The sequence below is a fragment of the Desmodus rotundus genome, chromosome 9, assembly GCF_022682495.2.
Source record: "Desmodus rotundus isolate HL8 chromosome 9, HLdesRot8A.1, whole genome shotgun sequence".
Classification (NCBI taxonomy): Eukaryota; Metazoa; Chordata; class Mammalia; order Chiroptera; family Phyllostomidae; genus Desmodus; species Desmodus rotundus.
This window is the reverse complement of record NC_071395.1, coordinates 86,903,650-86,923,289: the sequence shown is the minus strand read 5'-3', so window position 1 is coordinate 86,923,289 and position 19,640 is coordinate 86,903,650. Positions and strand designations below refer to the sequence as shown.

Below are 19,640 nucleotides of genomic sequence, written 5' to 3'. Positions count from 1 at the left end.
GAAAAGTCGAGGCTGACCCTCTGGGACCCAGGACACAGGATGTGGCTATCGAGCTCATCAATATTCACGGCCTCCGGTTTCATTGGAAGCAGTTCTCTTTGGCCCCAAAGCAGATAACACTAAATATGGAGATTAGAGCTTTTGAGCCAGAAGTTGTCCTAAGTAGCAGTGGCTCTGCAGAACTGCTGTTTACAGCCTTCACTGTTTCCTGTCCCATAGGATCTGCCCTGGGCCCAGGGGGTTCCAGGTCCGGGCCCCCGTTTCATAAAACCGGAGGGTTCCTGCAGCTGCACCGTAGCCCTGGCTGGCCCTACCTACCCTTGGCGTCTTTTTGCGGTTCTGTTTCACTGAGAGGAGGGCCTTCTTCAGTAGACTTGTCACCTCCTGCCACTTTTGCGTTGTCCTCCGTGATCTGGGCGCCTTCCCCCTTCTGCAGCACCTGACCACGAGGCCAGGCCTGGCCTTCCTGCAGCTCCTCAGGCTCCATGTTCTCCTTCTTCCTCTCCCGGGGAGCTCTAGACATAAAACAATAAAATTAAAACAAAAAACGCACCATCAGGTGTGACATTTTAAGTGATATGACAACCTTGGAGGAATGACCCAACAAATGCTCAGAACAGGAAGGAACTGAAGGGGACCCCCAACTTCATGAATGTGCATTTAATCTGGGAGAAAAATAAAGGGATGCTTTCCACTTATTTTTGCACATCTGCATGTAGTCATAATGACAGAAGGGTGGGAATGGTTCCCAAGGAGCAGGACAACTGGAGAACAGGTGTTCCATGTATAATACTTCCAGTGCTGACCTCAAAGAATTGAACACATTCACACACACCGATGAGCACACAGACACACACACACAGACAGTCAGAAAACCATTCTTATAGGGATGAAACGCAGGAGGTTGGGAAACACCTAAGAGCTAGTATTTCATTTTTATGGGGTAAGATTAATATAGTGCATGTTAAATTGTGTTTTCTTTTTCCCCATTTCCCATCATATCAATTATTTGTTTATATTTTGGGGGAGTTTTCAACACAGTTCTTCAGTGACTCTCAAACATTTGAATCCCAAGGTCCTTCCTGATCAGACCCTGCTCACTCCTCTATCCTCCCTTCTACACCTCCCCTGGCGCTCTTTTACCAGCAGAACCACTGCCGTGCCCAGGACGTGCTGCGGGCTGTCAGGCTTCCGTGACTTGGCTTGTGTTTGTCCCTCTGCTTGGAGTGTAGCACTTCCCCTCCTTCCCTCCTCTGTACCCCTCTCCTTCCAGTGATCTCCTATGTGTTACTTCATGGTGCTTGTCCATAATTTCCCCCAAATATCACCCTTAGATTTAGACCTGCCCCCCTCTGGTCCCCATCACCTTTAGGATATCTCCCTTTTAGCAATGACCAATTGTGCAATAAATGGTCCATTTCCATGCCTGTATGCACTGTTAAATTTTATGTTCCTTGAGGGCATAGGCTCCATCTTGTTCACCAGTGTATCCCTAGCAAGCAAGACTGTATCTGGTTCAATCCATATTGGATGACTGGATGGCTGGAGGGATGTGTGGATGGACAGATGGATGGAGGGATGTGCGAATGGATAGATAGATGGGTGGATGTGTGGTTGGCTGGAAGGACAGAGGACAAAGTATTTGGTGAAGGTAGAAGGGAACAAAAGACAGCAGATCCAATATATGAACCGTGCAGAAGGGAGAGTTGAGTTGGGGTCAGATTGAATCAGCCCCAGACCCGCAGTGATGACCACCCTTAGGAGCAGATAGTCAAGGGGGTGCTTCTGGGCCCAGGAAGGTTGCATCTGGGGTTTGCTGAGACTCTTCTGCTGCAGTAAAGACTCAGAGAGCAGGACAGAATTTTATTTGGGCGTTTTGCGATCCGCCCATCTGAAGAAGCGCTAAGTGGTAACTTCTTTGGTGGGTTTAATTTTTCCCCCTGAGCACCAAAGAAACTTACTCTGAAAACCAGCATCCTAGAGGTGATATTTAGGAAAGAGCGGTGAAGGATTTAGAAATAACAGCATCACACAGTGATGGAGCTGTCCTCTCTGGTAAGTTGGACAGAAACCTGAGATTTTCCCTATGCGTACAAACAAAAAATAGGGCATCGTTTTTCTCTTGTGAGTTTAAACTGGGTTTCTGAAGGCTCTATTCACCTCTAGTTTCTCTCACTCCTTTCAAAAGGTCCATCTTAGGCAGTTTGTGTGCCAAGCAGTTTTTTAGAAAATAAAACTCTCCAGCTTGGAACATCTGCTCTGCGTGTGATCACCGATGCCTCCAACTTGTCTAGCGAGCTGTCACATTCACACTGACAACCCTAAGGCATAACTTGGCACATGAAGGAAATCTACACTCAATAAATGTTATGATACGTGTCTCTAGTGCCCTATTCAAGGATCTTAAAGTGCTTTGCTCACTTTGATATGCTTGTTTATAAAGTTGTAGCTAAGCGTTACCGTCTACCGGACTCGGGCGTCATGTAAATGAGCATGGGCCCACGGGACTCACTGAGCCTTGCCTTGTCAGGATAAATAGGGCCATCAAGTGACTGCTGGGGAGTTGCGGGTGACCGCCACCAGCGCACATGCTGGTATATAAAAATTATACTCAGATAATGTTGAAGAGCAGAGAATGCTTTTTAAAGGGCCCGAGTCAACCAACCAGTGGGGAGCTGGCCAAATTTCCACCTGGTTCAGATTAAATGTGTTTATTATCTTTACTTCCCAGCTCAGCATAATCAGTTAGAAAATATCTTCTGTGATTTTAGCTGAAAGCGTATTTTTCTAAGTTTAACGGGCTGTTGGCTTTCACAGCAAGGCAGTGACATTTCTCCCCTCGCGTTGACTCTGAGGTGGGCTTCCCTGGAGCCATAGGGTGGTGTTTGTGGGCTCTCCTTATTCAACCCTCATTATCTGCCCCCGTTAGGTCTCAGGCTCTACGCTGGGTGTTAGGAGTAGGGTGGGAACAGAGAGTCAGTCGGTACGTATGTGAGTGAAGTGATTGCAGATCTGAAGGGAAATAAACGAGGGAGAGAGTGATTGGGTGGTCAGAAAAGGCTATTTGGGCAAATGAATCAAGTGCTAAGACCTGAAGGCTTAGAACAAGCCATTCAAACAGAAACTGGGAGATGAGCGTTCCAAGCAGAAGAAACAGCCATTGCAAAGGCTTTGAGACAGTCAAGGGCTTGTAATATTTGAGCAAAGAGAAAACAAGCCAGTGTGGTGAGGGTGTGGGGGAAGGGAGAGAGAGAGGGAGAGAAGAGAATCATGGATGAAGCTGGAGAGAGGCCAGATACACATCAGGCAGGGCCTCATAAGAAATGTTCAGGATTTTAGATTTTATTCTTGAAGCAATGGAAAGCCAGGAGAAAATGTCATAGGTAGATTTGCATTTTATGAGGATGACTTAGGCTGGATAATCTATGACGAACAGATTGGAGAGTGGGGAGGTGGCAGCCGGGGGGCCAGGTGCAGGCAGTTGCATCCATCCAGGTGAGAGGTGATGGAGGCTTGCCCTGGGATAGCATCCCTGGAGACAGAGAGAGGAAGGTGGGAACGAGGGCTGTTGGAGTTGGAGGTAGGCTCTGCAAGACTTGCTGATGCATTGGCTAGAGGGGATAAGGGAAAGGGAGACTCAAGGGACATGCTGGTGTTTTGACCTGAGCAAGAGGGTGGATGATGGTGCTACTTGCAGAGATGGGGCCCTTGGGGGAGGAAGAGCTGTTGTGTAGGAAGGTGGGGTATAAGAGTCCTTTTGGACTTGTTAATTGGGGATACCCGCTACTAAGCCCTATGTAGAAACAAAGAAGTCTCTTGGCAATACACCTCTTGAAAGGCACATTCTAATGTATTGTTTTCACTTTAGAAGTCATGATAGACACATTTGGAAGACATGGGATGGCGGTTGAGACAAGTTGGGAATTAGAGATGATTCAAGGGTTGGCAATAAGTCTGGTCAATGGCATAGCATATGGAAATACATAACCATGGATTTTCTCCTTTGCAACGTCTCCTTTGACCAGAACTTATTCCTGCATCGGAATAAAATTGCTCAGTGAGATATGAGTGCAGGGAGTCTGAGAACTGTTTGTGCTGAGAGGGATGGCAGAAACTTCTGGAAAGGAGGACAAGAATTACGATGCAGAGAGAGAAGGAAGTACTTGGGGCTTGCAAGGCATGCTTAGGGGATGATACAATCTGTTTGTTGATTATTTTCCTTTTGAGTTTTAGCAAGTGGAATCCATTTTTTAAAAGCCACTCTTAAAATGACATTTCTCTGTAAATCAGATATGGAAAAAATGATCTGAGACACCACTTAGCATTTCCTCAGCTGAGTATCTGCCTTCCTATTAATTTTCAGCAGATTCTGTTGGTTTTTCCACCAGCCTGCCTCTCCGAGCGCACACTGCCCCACTCTCTACTTTGCTTATCTCCTGTTCTGTTTGATGTTCTAAAGGTGTCCAGGGTGCTTTTAGGAAGCATAACATTTGGGTGCTTGGTGAACAGCCTGCAGTGCAAAATGCATTATCTCAAGGTTATCACTGGTAACTGACTTGGAAGGATAGATTGTCCCGTGGGTTTCTGGTTGGCGTGCCTAGAATCTCAGGGTTGTACAAAGGAAAGTCACCTACTTTCGATAGAAAAAGCTTAAGTGTTGCAGTCAGAGAAGGCTGTGTTGAACCCTGAGCTCTGCTGTTTTCTATTTGTGGCTCCAGGCTTGGGGCTAACGTCTTTGAACCCAGTGATTTCATCTGAAAGTGCGGGTAATGACATATATGTAAATTGCAGGGTTGTTGTGGAGATTAAATGATATGACACGTGAAGTTCTCAGCATGATACTTAATTCATGCTGGTGTCCACCATAGTCCATCATGTTCTTACTCTAAAAGTGCACACACAATGGTTGTTGGTTGGACAGGAAACACACATTCATGGGTGGAGGCGTGTTGGGGTGTGGGGTGCTGGGGTGGAGTTTCTCTGTTATTGTCTAGCAAACGTTGCAAACTGGAAGCTCCTGGTGTGTTAACAGTAACTCAACCATTTTTTAAATTGAATGAAAAATTTAAATCGAACAATTAAATTAAAAAAATAGTGACCTTCCCTAGGCAGACTCTCTCGTAGGGCCGGGCTCCTTTCGCGCCAGAGAGCCACTGCCAGCGGTGACTTAGACCCAGGGCCCAGTCTCAGGATGAGTGTAGAATCCACAGCAAGGTGCAAATGAGGCTTTGTGAAGACAGGAAGGGCTTTCTAAATCCCTAGAGGTTCCTTTAGCATATAAAGAAACAGGCTAGATTAAATAGGAACAAAGCCATAGTACAGAGGCCCTGGCTGGGTAGCTCAGTTGGTAAGCGTGTCGTCCTGTTACCCCAAGGTTGAGGGTTCCATCCCTAGTCAAGCACATGCAAAAGTCAACCAATAATGCATAAACAAGTGGAACAACAAACTGATGCCTCTCTCCCCCCTTCCCCTCCCTCTAAAATCAATACATTTAAAAAATATTTTAAAGAAAGCTACAGAGCAGGCAGAGGAAAAGACTTATGGGTGATCTCTATGAGACAGGAAGAGGAAGTAGAAAGCATTGCCATGGGAGATGCGAGGGCATCTCTGTGGGGATGGAGCCAGCATGAGTGCCTCAGCTTGGTCACTGGGAAGTGACCTCCTCTTCCTTCCGGCTTCCCCTTCTGCCACCCCACCAGGCTTAAGAAAAGTTGGGGTCAGGGTGCTGAGGCATTAGAATCCCCTACAGAAACCCCAGCAGGTCTGGGGTGAATCAGCACATCCTGGCTCACCCTCTGCTTCCACTCCGTGGACCACAGTTTGGAGGTGGGGAACAGCCAGGGCAGAGGGTCTCTCATCGCCCGGAGTTCCAGTCTGCTCTGGTCAGGGGACACCAAGGCGTGGAGAGAAGCAGTGTCCTGGCGCAGGCCTGTGGGCAGGAAGAAGGCAGGAGGCCACAAAGGCACAGGGACCTGATGATTTAAGGGACCACAGAGACCTTAGGTTTCAGCAGCAGATACCAGCGCGATGATTCTCACAAAGGACAGTAAGGTCAGCCACACCTACATAAACACCAGCCCGGGACATTTAAGGACAAGACCGGTTTGCTGCTAAGGACTCCAAGGACCCCCGCTGCAAGGGTATGCCCGCTCCCTCGGCAGCCCAGCCGGATACCATGTTGGAAGGAGGAGGGGACAGGTGACCCCCTGGAAGAGGGAGGAAACAGCCTTGTGTTGACTGGGTATTGACCCAGACAAGGCTGAATTAATCTCAAAGTGAAATGTTTCCAACAGGAGCCGAGTAAGTTACCCTTGATTGGCAATTTTTATTTCTCTCTGCCGGCAGCAGGAACGGGAGCTTCAGAATAAGAAAGGAGTGAGACGCGAGCTTCGTGTTTTTGACTTCTCTGGGGGTTCTGTGTAGATTTCGATCCTTTCCCCTTGCCTTCCTCACAAGGTGGGCTTGTTCCACTGGATTTCGCCTTTGAGCCACTAGTCAGATTGGGGGTGGTGACTGAATTTCATCTAATACAGTCATTACTTTTACTCATTAAATTATTTTTAATACAATAACAGAAAAGGAAATCAGTACAGAAAGAAAAATATCCATATCCCCTCTCCCCTACGGCAAGGTCATGTACTTTTTTTTTTGTAATAATTTCCTTATTGATGTTATTAAAATACCAGCAGACAGATTGGTCCAACCCTCTGCCTAAGAACGACCGTGCTGCTGACACTCAGACCTTGTCCCAGGTCACACAAAAGGAAAGAGAGGCGAGCTGATTACCTGGCGCTGTCCCACGGCATCAAGGTTTTTCTTACTTGGGCGGCCTTCCAATTAGTGAAATGGGACATTCTTGGATGGCGTTCAGATTCAACAGCCTTGACAGGATTTCAGTCTTTGTGGCCTGCGCCTAGGCCTTTGCCCTTATACAAAATCCCAAGATTCGTGGGCCTGTCCCTTCATCCTTTGTCTGGAATCCCAGACCCTGATCTGGGGCTCCAGACTCCTTTGGGATGTTGACATTATGATGTTCCTGGAAGAATGCTGCAGATGGAATTCCTAGGTCTTTCTAACTGAAATCTTGAAGAAGGGGTTTCAGCTTTGCTTACTTCTGCATGTTTTCCCCTGTGTGTTTAACACACGTGGCATTTTAAGGATGTGTTTTACTTGGACTGGGAAGTGAGCAGTGAAGCAAAACACATTCCCCTGCTCAAATGTGTACTGTTCCCGTTTGAAAGCAGACGCTGTTCTAAACAGTTGCTCATTCCATTTCCTTGGAACTCTAAAGGGACGTGATCCGATCCGCCCCTCTCCGTGAGCAGGGAGATGCCTAGTTCAGCAAGACTGCCTACCGGGGTCCGCCTAGATGTGAGGTCACAGACCGGGGAAACTACTGTGGGAAATGAAAGCAGCTGGTATCGTGCGATGACGTATGACCACCTCTCCAAATATTCCCAGGGGTATTCCCTCAGCCGTCCAGAGTGTGCAGGTGGGTGACGATGCCTTTGGGGCCACAGCAGGTTTTGCAACCCTGGGGTCACGCACCTGGGAGTTTTCAATGGGGAAGAAAGGGGCAGTTCTTAGAGGAGCCCTGGGGAATAACATGGAGAAAACACTGAATAAAATCCAGACACAAAAATCTGTGGACAAATAGGCGAAGTGAATAATTAAGACTATAGGTTTTTTTTTTTCCCCACTAAAGGCTTTTTTTGGTTCCTGATGTCCACAGTATCGGCTTTACTGACATTGCCAGTTGTTAAATCACACTGGCTGCATACTATGGGAAAAACCAGATCGTGATAAACATCTGGACACTATTTCTAATTTCTGTCTTGACTTCCCCTGTGACTTAGGAGTAATATGGACCCATTTTTAGTTTCCAAATACTCAAAAATATTTGGGGCTATTTTGGGGGGGAATTGAGTTTTCGTTTTCTTGTATTGTGGTCAAAGAGTATAGTCCGCATGGTTTACCAATTCTTAGATATTTATTGAGATGTCCTTTGTGGCCTAGTTTGTGCTCAAGTTTTGAAATGTTTCCTGAAAAGAATGTGGATTATCTAAGAGTTGAGATAAGAATTCCAAATACGTGGATTTTGTGAAGTGTCTTAATCATGATGTTCAAATAGCCAATGTAATTATTAATTATTTGATCGCTTGATCAGTTTGTAACAGATGAATGTTTAAGTCACACTTTAAGAAGTTTAAGTGTTCATAATTTTATTGACTTTTATTCTACATGGAATTACTGTTTTTGTAGGTCAGTCAAGTACTGACTTCATACAGCCCAACCTAATAATTTGAGATTCTGTTGCTGATATTTGTTGTCTCTAGTTTGTTACACTTTTCTAGTTTATTATGTGATAACCTTTCTTGTGCCTAAATAATATTTTTCCTTTAAAGTCTATTTTATTTGACATTTATATGATTATAACATGTTTACTTTGATTAGTATTTTTCTAGTATAAGCTATATATCTTTATCCTAAGAGCTATTTAGACTCACGTCCGACATATTATTTTTTCTATTTATTATACTTTTTTCTTTCCCTCCCTCCCTTATTCCTAACTTCCTTTAGTGAAGTAAATTTTCTTTAATCTACTTATTCCCTCTTTCTGTACTTTTGGGATTTATATATTCTATTTCTATGATAGCCCTACCAAAGCACTCAACTCTGATGACTTCCTTTTCCCCCCAGTAAACTCACCCAAGCTCCAGGGCGTGTTCTGGCTGAAAATATCCCACACATGGATAAACCCACTGGTTTCTTCAGAGCCCAGGGTGCTGTTCATTTGGTCACTTGTCAGCCCAAACACAGATACAGGTGGTGGAGAGAAACATGAAATGCCCCTGAGTACAGCAGAGAGCCAGGAGAAGCATTTGGTTAGGTTACAATGCTCAGTTCTCACAGCTGTACAATCTTCTGTCTTACTCAGATCGGGGTCCTCAAACTGGGGTGCACCCGATCTCCAGGAGGGCTTGTTACATACAGATCTTGGGCCCACTGCACCCTGATCCTGGGATGTACCTGAGAGTCTGCCCTTCAAAGAGGTTCCTAGGTGATGTTAATGCTACTGGACATTAAGAACCATCACCAAGATTAAATAAATTAAAGGGACCTTCTATGCCAAGTACCGATACCCACCCCTTATGTAAATACAATTCAACATTTGATTCACCTGGCCATCAAATAAAGACTATAGATTTCCCCCGAGGGGCTTTTAATTCTCATTATTTTGATTCTTTGCTTAATAATTCAACCCAATTCCCAAGGTTGATTAGGCTTAAATACATTGCTCCTGAATGATTACTGAGTGAGCCGTGAGGAACGTCTCTGGTGATGGAATTTAATACATTGCCCCCCATGAGTTTACCAATGTTCAACTGCCTTTGACTCACAAACATGGATTTCATGGAGCTCAATCTGGTGTTTTACTTCTTCACGATGCTAATTACTTTTTCTACATTGCCTCTTGACACCCTTTCTCTGTTTTCCATCATGCATCTCCCCTCTCTCTCTCATTCTCTCTCTTCTCCTTGGCCTACCTTGTCTCTCTTTCCCTTTCTCTAAAGCTGCATGAGAGGGAAGACTGGGATCAGGGAAGAGGGTGCGTGTTCAGTCAGTACAGCGTGGTGGTCGCCAGCGTGGATCCGTTGCCAGACCGCACGGCGCTAGCGCTTTCCATCTGAGTAACTCTGGGTAAGTTACACAACCTTTTTGCACCTTGGTTTCTTCATGTTCAAAATAGAGGTTATAGTCATACCTGCTTCGTGGGGTGGTTGTGGAGGTTAAATAAACTAATTGAGCTAAAGGACATAGAAAAACAAAAATTAGGTATTTGATAAATATTAGCTAATACCCCTGTATCAAAATTTCCTTTTCTTTGGTTTGAAAGGATGACAAGTAGAAAGATGCTCATCATACATTACTGAGTGGAAAAGGACACAGAACAATGAGTGCAAGATAATTTCATGTTGTGTAAGTATTATCTACAGGCAAAAGCAGATACATAGAATTTCCTGGATTGTGGGTTATTTATATCTTCCCTATACAAAATCCCTTGTACCGTTTGAATTTTCTGATTTTCTAAAATAAACACGTGCTACTTCTGTGTAATAAACTACACTTTAAAAACACATGGACCACACCTATTTATATGCTGTATGCAGCAGAACTTAAGCTAATGCGTTATAACATAGAGGCTGAGTATGCATGCGAGAAATCCTCCCATCCAGAATCTCTGCCTTTCAGGGAGAAGTCAAGTCAGGACGTGCCCCTCCGATGCAGAGCCCAGGGCTGCCAACCATGAAATGATGACAAGGGCAGGTCTGGTTTACTGCATCTTTAACCATCTGCGTCAGACCATTACAACAAAAGCCTTTCTCCCGAGGAACCTAAATTGCACTAGGGAGTGGCGATTCCCTCTGAGTCAGACTGGATGATATTTGAGATCGTGTAAAACTCTGAGTTTGAAGAATCTTTTTTTTTTTCTTTTTTAAATACAGAGAAGGAAGACTTCAGTTAATGATAGAACTGGGCCTAGAATTTTGGTTTCTTGATTACAAATTCACCATTCCAGCAATGGAGACCACCCGGGCCCCGCCCCCCCTCGTTCTCTGCCCCCACAGTTCACTCTCACGCCGTGGGGCCGTGGTTGTCTTGAACAACGTCTTGCCACACTCTTCCATCAATAGTCCGTCCGTGCAGGGACCCTGAGTGGGAGCTTCGTTAGACCGCAGCCTTCCTCAGGCAGAATGGACAGAAGAATGCGGGGGGGGGGGGGGGCGCGGGGGGGCAATCTATGCGGCACTGCAAACTACAGGAGGCTGCAGACGGACACCCGAGAAGCGGTTTTAGGCGCAGGACCTGCTCTAGGAGAGTAGCAACTGGGATGCATCTATTTGGGTTCGTGTATTCTGCGAGGCGGCGCTCCCCGCCAGGTGCTCGTGCTACCTGTGCAAGCTGGTGACCATGTGGTCTTCCCGTCTCAGTACGGAAATGGATTCCAGCTTCAACGTACCATGTTAAATTAGACACAGGATAACTTCACTTCATTTCCTAACTCAGACATTGTAAGTATATAGGTGGAGAAAGGCTGATGTTTGCCTCCATATTCTTTATGGATAAAGAGAGAGAAGGTGTGTGAGAGAGACACAGAAACTTAAACTAAAATAGTATATTTTTCTTGTACTTTAAAAATATCTTTTTGTATAAGATGATTAATATGCCCATTAAATATTATTACTTCCTGTTCATTAAAACAAGTTTCCAAATGATTACTACTTGAACACAACTATGAGCGGTAACTGACATTACTTCACATATGTATGGAAAAGAACCGCAACGATTTTCTTGAAAGAGTAATAACTCATAGACTTCATTACGCGCTCAGATGACGTCATTCATTCATCTAGGGCTTCCACAACAGCATAGCGAGTGCCAACCTGCCCTGGGCCCGGCGCCATCCAGTCCCAAGTAGGGAAGTTTCGTCATGGAATGGAACGAGTAAAAAGAACTGCTTTTCTAGAATTTCTTCTTTAAAAGTCACTTGATGGTTTCACTGATTCAGGAGAGTTTAAGCGCAAAAATGAAGAGGGAAACACGGAAGAGATGACGTTTCCAGGCGCCAAAGACAAAATGTCCCTTCACGGTTAGAGTCTGGTAGACTCGAACTAAAAATGAATCATCTGGGATGTTCTTAACAGGCTCTACTGATAACCAACCATGGAAGGAGCCTACGAAGCCCCGAGTGTGTTTATTTGACTTAGAAAAGGCCCGTGGGGGCCACATTTTGTGGTGTGTTCTCTGTATATTTATACTTAATATTTTGCAGAATAGATCATAGTAACTCAAAATGGCATCGTTGTCATACACCTGTGGTGTAAGTGTTGCTTGTCCATTTTAGTGACGGGGAGTCGAAGGAGCAGAGAGTGACCGGTGGAAGATCCTACGTGAGGAGAAGGACATTTGTGCTGACGTCTATCGAATTCCAGAGCCCACAATTTTTTTCTGCTCTATATTGATGTCCAGAGAATAAGTCCATTGAAAACTTTAAAAATCAAAGTGTTTTTGGATAGACTCATTCACTTACTAGGAGTGTGACTTGGGTAAGTTCCTTAAGCTCCCTGAGCCCCATTTGACCAGTTTGAGACATTGGGATCACAGCAATCTGACTGCCTGCCTCAAAAGGTTCCTGAAAAATTCAATGAAACAATGAAGTCAGAGTCACATACGAAATATCACTGTAAAAGCTGGACCCGAGAAGTAAGGACCCGCTGTCTTGTTTCTGTGATTGTGCAAGGCAACCAAAGGAAATTACCTAAATTTAGCCCATGACTTAAACAAGATCAAAAAGAACTACAAAATATGTTTTATTGCACTTTAAGGAAAATACAAATTAAAAACTTCTTTGTTTAGAACAATGGAATATTGATACTTGCTTAAGCTGAGTGCTAGGTACAAGGGATTCTCACTACTTTTGTGTATTTGAAGATTTCCATCAAAACAAAGTGTACAAAAATACTTTCTTGTTTGCCTATGAAAGATTAGATAGGATGGGGGTTAAGAACAAGAACTTAGTGGCCAGAATGCCTGGGTTCAAATCTTACTTCTGCCACTCACTAGCTGTGTGACCTTGAGTAGTTTCCTTGACCTCTCTGCTTGATGGCCTCATCTATCAAATGAAGACAATCGTAGTACCTACATCAAAGGCTTGTTAGAATTAAAAGTTGATATTCGTTAAGCACTTAGTAAATTTTGCAGAAGTATTTGATATAAAACTCTTTTGGTTTCTGAATAGCTACTATTATTTACAAGGAGCGTGAGGCTGAGAAAGGTCAAGCAACTTGCTCAGGGTCGCAAAGTTAGCAGGAGCTGTGCCTGGCTTTGATTCTGGGTCTGTCCAATTCCAAAAGCTCGACTCCATGCTCTGTGCTGTCTCCCATGGGGAACCTAGAGGAGATGGGTCCAAATCTGGCAAATGACACACACTGCATCTGTCATGAGAGATGCTGCATTTACCCTAGGATTGAAGGGTGTCTGGGAGACCAGGAGAGTTCCTGGGGGAGGTCTATGTGTAGGAGGCCCAAGAAATAAGCCCTTCATAAAGGCCGGCTGGAGACACTGTCTGAGGACCCGCAGCCCTCTCTGGAAGGGAGTCAGAGTTCCATGGCAGGGTGGAGCTGGGCTCTGAGAATTGTTTGGTGGGACTGTTATTGGGTCCCCACTTTACCCAAGGTGATCAAGGGCTCAAGAGCTCTAGGAAGAAACATAAGACAGGCCAGTATGCCCCGACTCCACATCAATCCCAGAAAAATGACCCCACACACGATGCTTCCCATGTTTCAGACCATGTTCACATACACGTCAGTGCATCCGGAGAGTCGAGAGTAACTACCCTGGGTTCGCTTAGACGGCTCGCACAAGCTCTGGAAGCTCGAGTGCTCCTGCAGGTTTGCTGCCGCTATTTTGAACTACCTTTTGCTAATAGAATTGCCGTTGAACTGGTTTGATTGGCTCTAGAGTGAAATGAAAGCAGCAGACAGATCACGCAGGCTGCCGCGGCCGTATGTAAGGGGGAGACTGTTACAGGCTTGCTGTCATCTTGTCGGGCGTAATGTTCTTATTCTCCCTGAATCAGGCCCATCCTGCATGTAAGAAAAAGCGCTGACCTCACGCGATGCCAGGAGGAAAAATGGACACGGAGGTGGACTGGAACTTGCCCTACTCCTTAAGGAAGAATGAAGAAAACGTTAGCTACTTTGACACAGGGGGAGATACTTATCAATAAAAACATTTGTAGCATAAAGATCATCCAAGAATCTTTCAGTCCTTTTCAGTGTGGCCGAATTTCTGAGGTTCAAAGCTAAATAGTTAAATGCTGCCCTATGAAATCTTGGTGTAAGCAGTGGGGTTCTGCTGATGCCTAGATTTAGACTTTAATGACCTCGTGGCCAGTCCCCCGCGATCACCGCAAGCAGTACTGTAATTACCATCAGTACACCTCCTTCACCAAAGAGATTCATGGGCATTTTCCCCTGTGACCTCTCCCACAGCTCTGTGTGAGGAACTACACTTATCTTGTTCTAGAAGTGGGAGAAACTGAAGTCCAGAGAGATTATAAGGCTTGTGTACCACTGTGTACCTGGTTAGTGGCGGGTCCAGGTTACGAGCCCAGGGATTTACCTAAACACTGGTGATGTTTTCATTCTACCCCATTGTTTCTCACCAGAAAGTAACAAATGTATGGTAGGAAAGATTGCTTGTCTTAGGCCTTTGGAACTTCTATGACAGAGTCGCCTAGACTGGGTACCTTATAAACACTTTCTCGGAGTTATGGAGGCTGGGAAGCCCCAGGTCAAGGTGCTGGCAGGTTCGGTGTCTGGTGAAGACCTGTTTCTTAGATCATAGACTGCCATCTTTTTGCCGTGTTCTCACACGGCTGTGGGGACAGGGAACTCTCAGGGGTCTCTTTCATAAGGGCACGAATCCTATTCATGAGGGCTCTCCCCTCTCGGCCTAATCATCTCCCAAAAAGGCCCCACCTCCAAGTACCATCCCATTGGAGGTTAAGATACGAATTTTGGGGGAACACACACATAGTCTATAGTGTTGATATTCATAAAAACAGATATAGCACAATATAAAAATTATGAGTTTATAAGTAAATGCCAAAAAGATAATTAGCTCATGAAATTATTTAATAAATAACAATCTTAGATCCTTAGGGGATAATATGCACCCCTACTTTTCTACCAGCCTCTTAATTTTTTCCCCAAGCAGGTAGGCAACTACTTGCAAAGCTGCTCAATGAAATGGTTTAATTCTTTCAGCACAGATTTTCCAGTTTTTGCCAAGTTGCATCATCTGACAACTCTCAGGACAGTCAAACAGGAGGGGAAACCTGCTGATTTCCCCAGTCTGTTAAGGTGACATTGCAGGAAGAAGGCAGTAAGAATCCTATGACATGATCTTTCTTGAGATTTATGTAAAAATGGTGAGTATGAATGGTTATGGGGAAGACAGCCTATTAGCAGAATCGTTCCTTTTTCACCTAATCACCAATTATGTAACTTGGAGGGAAGCCAGCGTGGTCTCTCCTAAGCTTCCTTTGTCATTGCTCATCTCTCTCTGAGAGGGACATGCAGTGACACTCTGAAGCAGCAACAGTCCAGCTGAGCCTCCGCATTCTGCGCAATGGTTTCTCCGTCAAGATGGGAGCAAGGAGATCAAGTGGCCATCCACAGCTAAGATATATCTCGTGTAGAGCTGTCTTCCCTTCCAGGAACAGTAGGTAGCCACAGGAACACTCTGGAAAGAGCCGTGGAGGGAGAGACGAGTCCGTGTCCCCAGACAGGGTAGATTACCTTGCAGAATGGGCTGAGTGGATACCGACAGCCCCACACTCCAAAGCGAGCTGTCAGGAGTCAAGAGCAGGGCCCTGCTGGTCCCCTGACAGTGGACCCTGTGCACATTGAAGCCCATCCAGCTGCTTTCTGGGGTTTTCTCCTCTGGCTACTAATGACTGGGTCAGCCAGAGACATAACAAGCAGTCTGTTCTCTCACCAGGGATCTTGTGGTTCGTTTCTCCCACCTTACCCATTCATTCTTCCCCCTCAACATACTCTTGGAATTACTGTCTTTTTCTCTTTGTGTTTATGCTGATTACATATTTGTTGTCTTGTCTCCCATACACCCACTTTGAAGGGTGGGGATGGGCCTCTTCTCCACTATTATCTAAGAGTGCATACTTACAGGCCTTCATGCCCCAGGGGGTGCAGTAAATGCTGGCTTACCAACTCCCCAATTTCTCCACATGCCCTCTCTGCTACTCTGGGAGCTAGTCTGGCCAAACCTTCCATTGAGTCTGGCCAAGGCAGTCCAGGTCAATGCCACTCATAGGTAATAAGTTCCTCCCATGCCTGGAGCACCAAGCGAGGCTCTTTAAATAAATAAAGCATAGCTTATGCCTTCCGGAGCCTTTCAAGCCAGGGGATGCATTAATACCTCACTTCTTAGACTTGCTGTTAACACCCTCTCATGGGTCCAATTAGTTGTGAAATGTGTCATCAGTAATTTCTTACTAATAATAAGGTACTGAATGGGATGACTTATTTTTTTAAACATAAATTTGAGTGAATTTAGAGTGATTTTTATAATAACCCTTCATAATTTATGCAGCATTATTTATGAGTGTGAAACTTGGTAGTTTTCAAATTTTTTCTTCTGATGCACATGCCCTGCCCCCCTCCCCCATGCCACATGGGTGTGTGTGTGTAAGAAGTTGTTGCTTCATTTCAGCTGAAACATAGGTAGTGGTTGGTATGTATGAGGTCTGTCCTGAAGGTATCCAGCCATGTAAAATGAAAAATAGAGACATTTATTGAAGATACAAGATACAGGAAACACTGTACATAGAACAATGACACCTCAGTCCCCTTCAAAGTAGGCACCTTGGGACCTCACACAGTTCTCCCGGTCACCATTAGCTGCCCCATCCTTTTTTCCTGAATCCCACTGATGGTCTGAAATCTCTTCCCTTTCAAAGGTAATTTCAGTTTTGGGAAAAGCCAGAAGTTGCAGGGTGCCAAATCTGGTCTGTAGTGGGGCCGAGTCACCTGGGTGATTTGATGTTTCGCCAAAACCCCCTGCAGAGATGTGATGCACGAGCTGGTATGTTGTCGTGACGAAGCTGCCAATCACCAGTTGCCCATAGCCGAGGCCTACATAGCTGCCCGTATCTGAATCATCTGAAGTTTCCATGGAGGAATGTTCAAGCTTAACACAAAATTTGATGCAGATTCATTGCTATGCTCTCTCAGTCATTTTGAATTTGACAGCCACACAGTACACATGCTCACTCAACGGCGTCTACTGTCCCCACTGACTAGTACAGTGAAGTTGCCATTGTTCATGCATGTGAATTCAGGCCACTCTCCTTGGCTGCCAGGTTATATCAATGTCATGCAAACCATTCTTGTTATATTAACAATGGCTGGAGTTTTTCCTGGACGGACCTCATAGCTCAACCAGCTTATCAGCCCTAACCCCATGCCTCTCTGTTCAATGCAAGAGAGCTCATCTGACTGCCAGTCATCAGTGGTGACATTATTATGTCTCTTGTGGGCAGAGGGAGATAGACTCTGGTTAGGAAGGAAAGAGAATGGGTAAAGTTCTTGGACAGGGCAGATCGAAGTCAGGTCTTGCAAGGCGAGCACACCTTGGACAGATAGTTCTGGAGCAGAGGGGCCTTCCTGCAGTGGGAAGGTTTGGGCAAGTTTCAAAAGGCGGGAAGTGTTGAAAGCGTCCAGGGTCTCATGAACTGTCCAGTGTAGAAAGAAAGACGGTGAGGAGGGTTCTAGACTAAGTTGGGAAAAATCTTAAGGTCCGCACATGGACAATGGAGATGCTGATCCTGTATGTTACGTAGCAGAGGTCCGTCCGAGTTATTCACATTGGGCACATAAATTGTATGTTTCCGTGGGCCAGGCACACACAATAGTTCTTAAATAGTTCCTGAATGGGTTTAAACACATCTGTTCAATTTTTACAGCTTTAAAAACATTATTTCTATATATGGTATGGCAGTTGAGAGTCTTGGATCTAGAGACAGTTAGTTTGGGTTCAAAATCTGTCTCTGTCACTTACTGGCTATAGAACTAGGAGTCATTATGCCTTGGTTTCTTCATCTGCAAAGTGGGGATAATGAAAGTGTTTATTTCATAAATTTGTTACTAAGTATTAAATGGGTTCAAGCATAACTTAGCATAGAAGAATAATCACTCAGTGACTATCAGCTCTTAATATGATTACTGTTATTATTTTTGCTGTGTGACGAGGTAGATGTTCTCTGGTCTTTCCCTGTGGGTGAAATATGACACACCATGAATCAACTTGGATTTATTGAGTGATCATTTCAGTCACTGTGTTACGTTCTCAGAGGGACACAGAGAAGTAAGTCATGTATACGACCCTTAAGGATGTTCCCATCCAAGAAAAACAAGATGTACAAGGGTGGAAAAGCAAATCAATAGCAAAATCAAGCTTATCAGATAGCACGGCCAAGAGCCAAATGAAATTGAAGACAACACATTTCTCCACCGGTTTGGAGAAGGACGTGATGGCATGTGGGAAGGAGTCCTTCAGGAAATCTTTAAGAATTGAGGAGGAATTTGGTCTGGAAATTTATGGTTGAGAGGAATTAGATGCCTAGAGAAGAGGACGAGGTCCTCCTGACATCTTTCTGGGTATTTACCCAGTCTCGTGGTCTTTGTCACCCTCTGCACTGTTTCTATTATTCATTGCTTGGTAGTTTAAGGTATTCTCCCAATTTTCTCATGCTCCATCGTGTCTATGTTTCTGTGCCTTCTTTATCTTTAAAGTGCCTTCCTGGCCACCAGTGTGGGGCCCTGTATAACTGTGCATTCAAGAAATGAGCCTTCTCCAGGTCCACAACTTGTAAATACTGCCGTCAGGCATATGTCTTACACATTTATGTCTTCGAGATCGAGTGATTTGCACACACCAATCCTTGCACATTTCTAGATTTGAGAAGCATTTTTTCCTCTGCCCAAATCCTTTTTTCTGTCCATTGGTCAGTAGGCAACAGATGACATGGAGTGAATCTCCATTTATTCCACATTTTAAAAAAATGCTTGAAAAGCTTTGCAAAATCAACTCCACTGACTCAGCTAAAAAGGGGAGAATCAGGGGAAAAGGAACCTGGAAGGGATGCCCTTTGTTCCATTGTTTTCAATAACAAAGACTAGGAAGCCAATTATAAGAGAAACAAAACTCAGAAATATTTGAAGTGGGTGATTGGCAAGAAGATGTTAAATTCAGTCTTTGCTCTTTCTCAGGATAAAGGCCATGGAAGGAGAGACAGTGGGCCTTGGGTGTGAGCAGATGCCTGCCGAGTGCCTAGACCAGCAGAGTCAGGAGGCTGGGGCGCAGGGAGCGTGGCCCGGAGAGCAGCAGAGAGCGACGGGGAACACAGGCGGAAGATTCCACGAGCAAGCCTTCTGGGACAGGATCTTCGTTCAGCAAGGCACAACCTTTTCGTAACCAAGGGCCAGGGCACAGCAAAAGGAAGAGACGGTTGTGAGAAGCAGGTGTTAGTAGTTTAAGAATCAGGGACATGAGGGGGAGGAAATTATGTTTATTGGATCTCAAGTGTGTGTTGGTGGTTGTGATGGTTAATTTTATGTATCAGCTTGGCTGCGCCATGGTGCCAAGATATTTGGTCAAGCACTACTCTGGATGTTCCCGGGAGGGTGTTTTGGGTGAAATGTAAATTTAAATTGGTGGAAAAGTGAAGCAGATTGTCCTCCATAATGTGGGTGGGCCTCATCCAATCAGATGAAGGCCTGAATAGAAGAAAAGGATGACCTTCTTGGAGCAAGAGAAAATTCTCCCAGCAGACTGCTTCTGGACTTCATCTGCAAGGCTGTCTTCTCCTGGCTCACCAGCAGGTGGCCTTTGGACTGGAATTGCAACTCTTTCCTGAGTCTCCAGCAGGTCGGCCTCCCCCACCAGACTTTGGATTCATCAAATCAACACGAATGCATGAGCTAATTCCTTCAAATAAATCAATCTCTTTTTCCCTTTATGTGTGTGTGTGTGTGCATGTGTGCATTCTG

The 19,640-nt window shown here is 45.0% G+C and overlaps 1 protein-coding gene and 1 long non-coding RNA gene across 7 annotated transcripts in view; one reads left to right on the top strand and one right to left on the bottom strand.

The window, feature by feature from the left end:
* Positions 1-19,640, bottom strand: part of LOC123477955 (uncharacterized) — a 55,663-nt gene that overhangs the window by 23,780 nt on the left and 12,243 nt on the right. For 4 of the 6 annotated variants that reach the window (XM_045182420.3, XM_045182422.2, XM_045182423.3 and 1 more), the window contains exon 2: positions 319-515. In XM_045182420.3, the coding sequence (XP_045038355.1) occupies positions 319-487 (169 nt within the window). In that variant the 5' untranslated portion in view covers positions 488-515. Of the gene's footprint in view, positions 1-318; positions 516-5,099; positions 5,119-5,792; positions 5,930-19,640 lie in introns of those variants that run through there. The other 2 variants (XM_045182419.2, XM_053911480.2) reach the window with 2 other exon arrangements.
* On the top strand, positions 6,922-10,783 carry LOC123477956 (uncharacterized). The gene is made up of 3 exons (XR_006653026.3): positions 6,922-7,492; positions 9,899-9,981; positions 10,255-10,783. It is a non-coding gene; the product is annotated as an uncharacterized lncRNA (long non-coding RNA).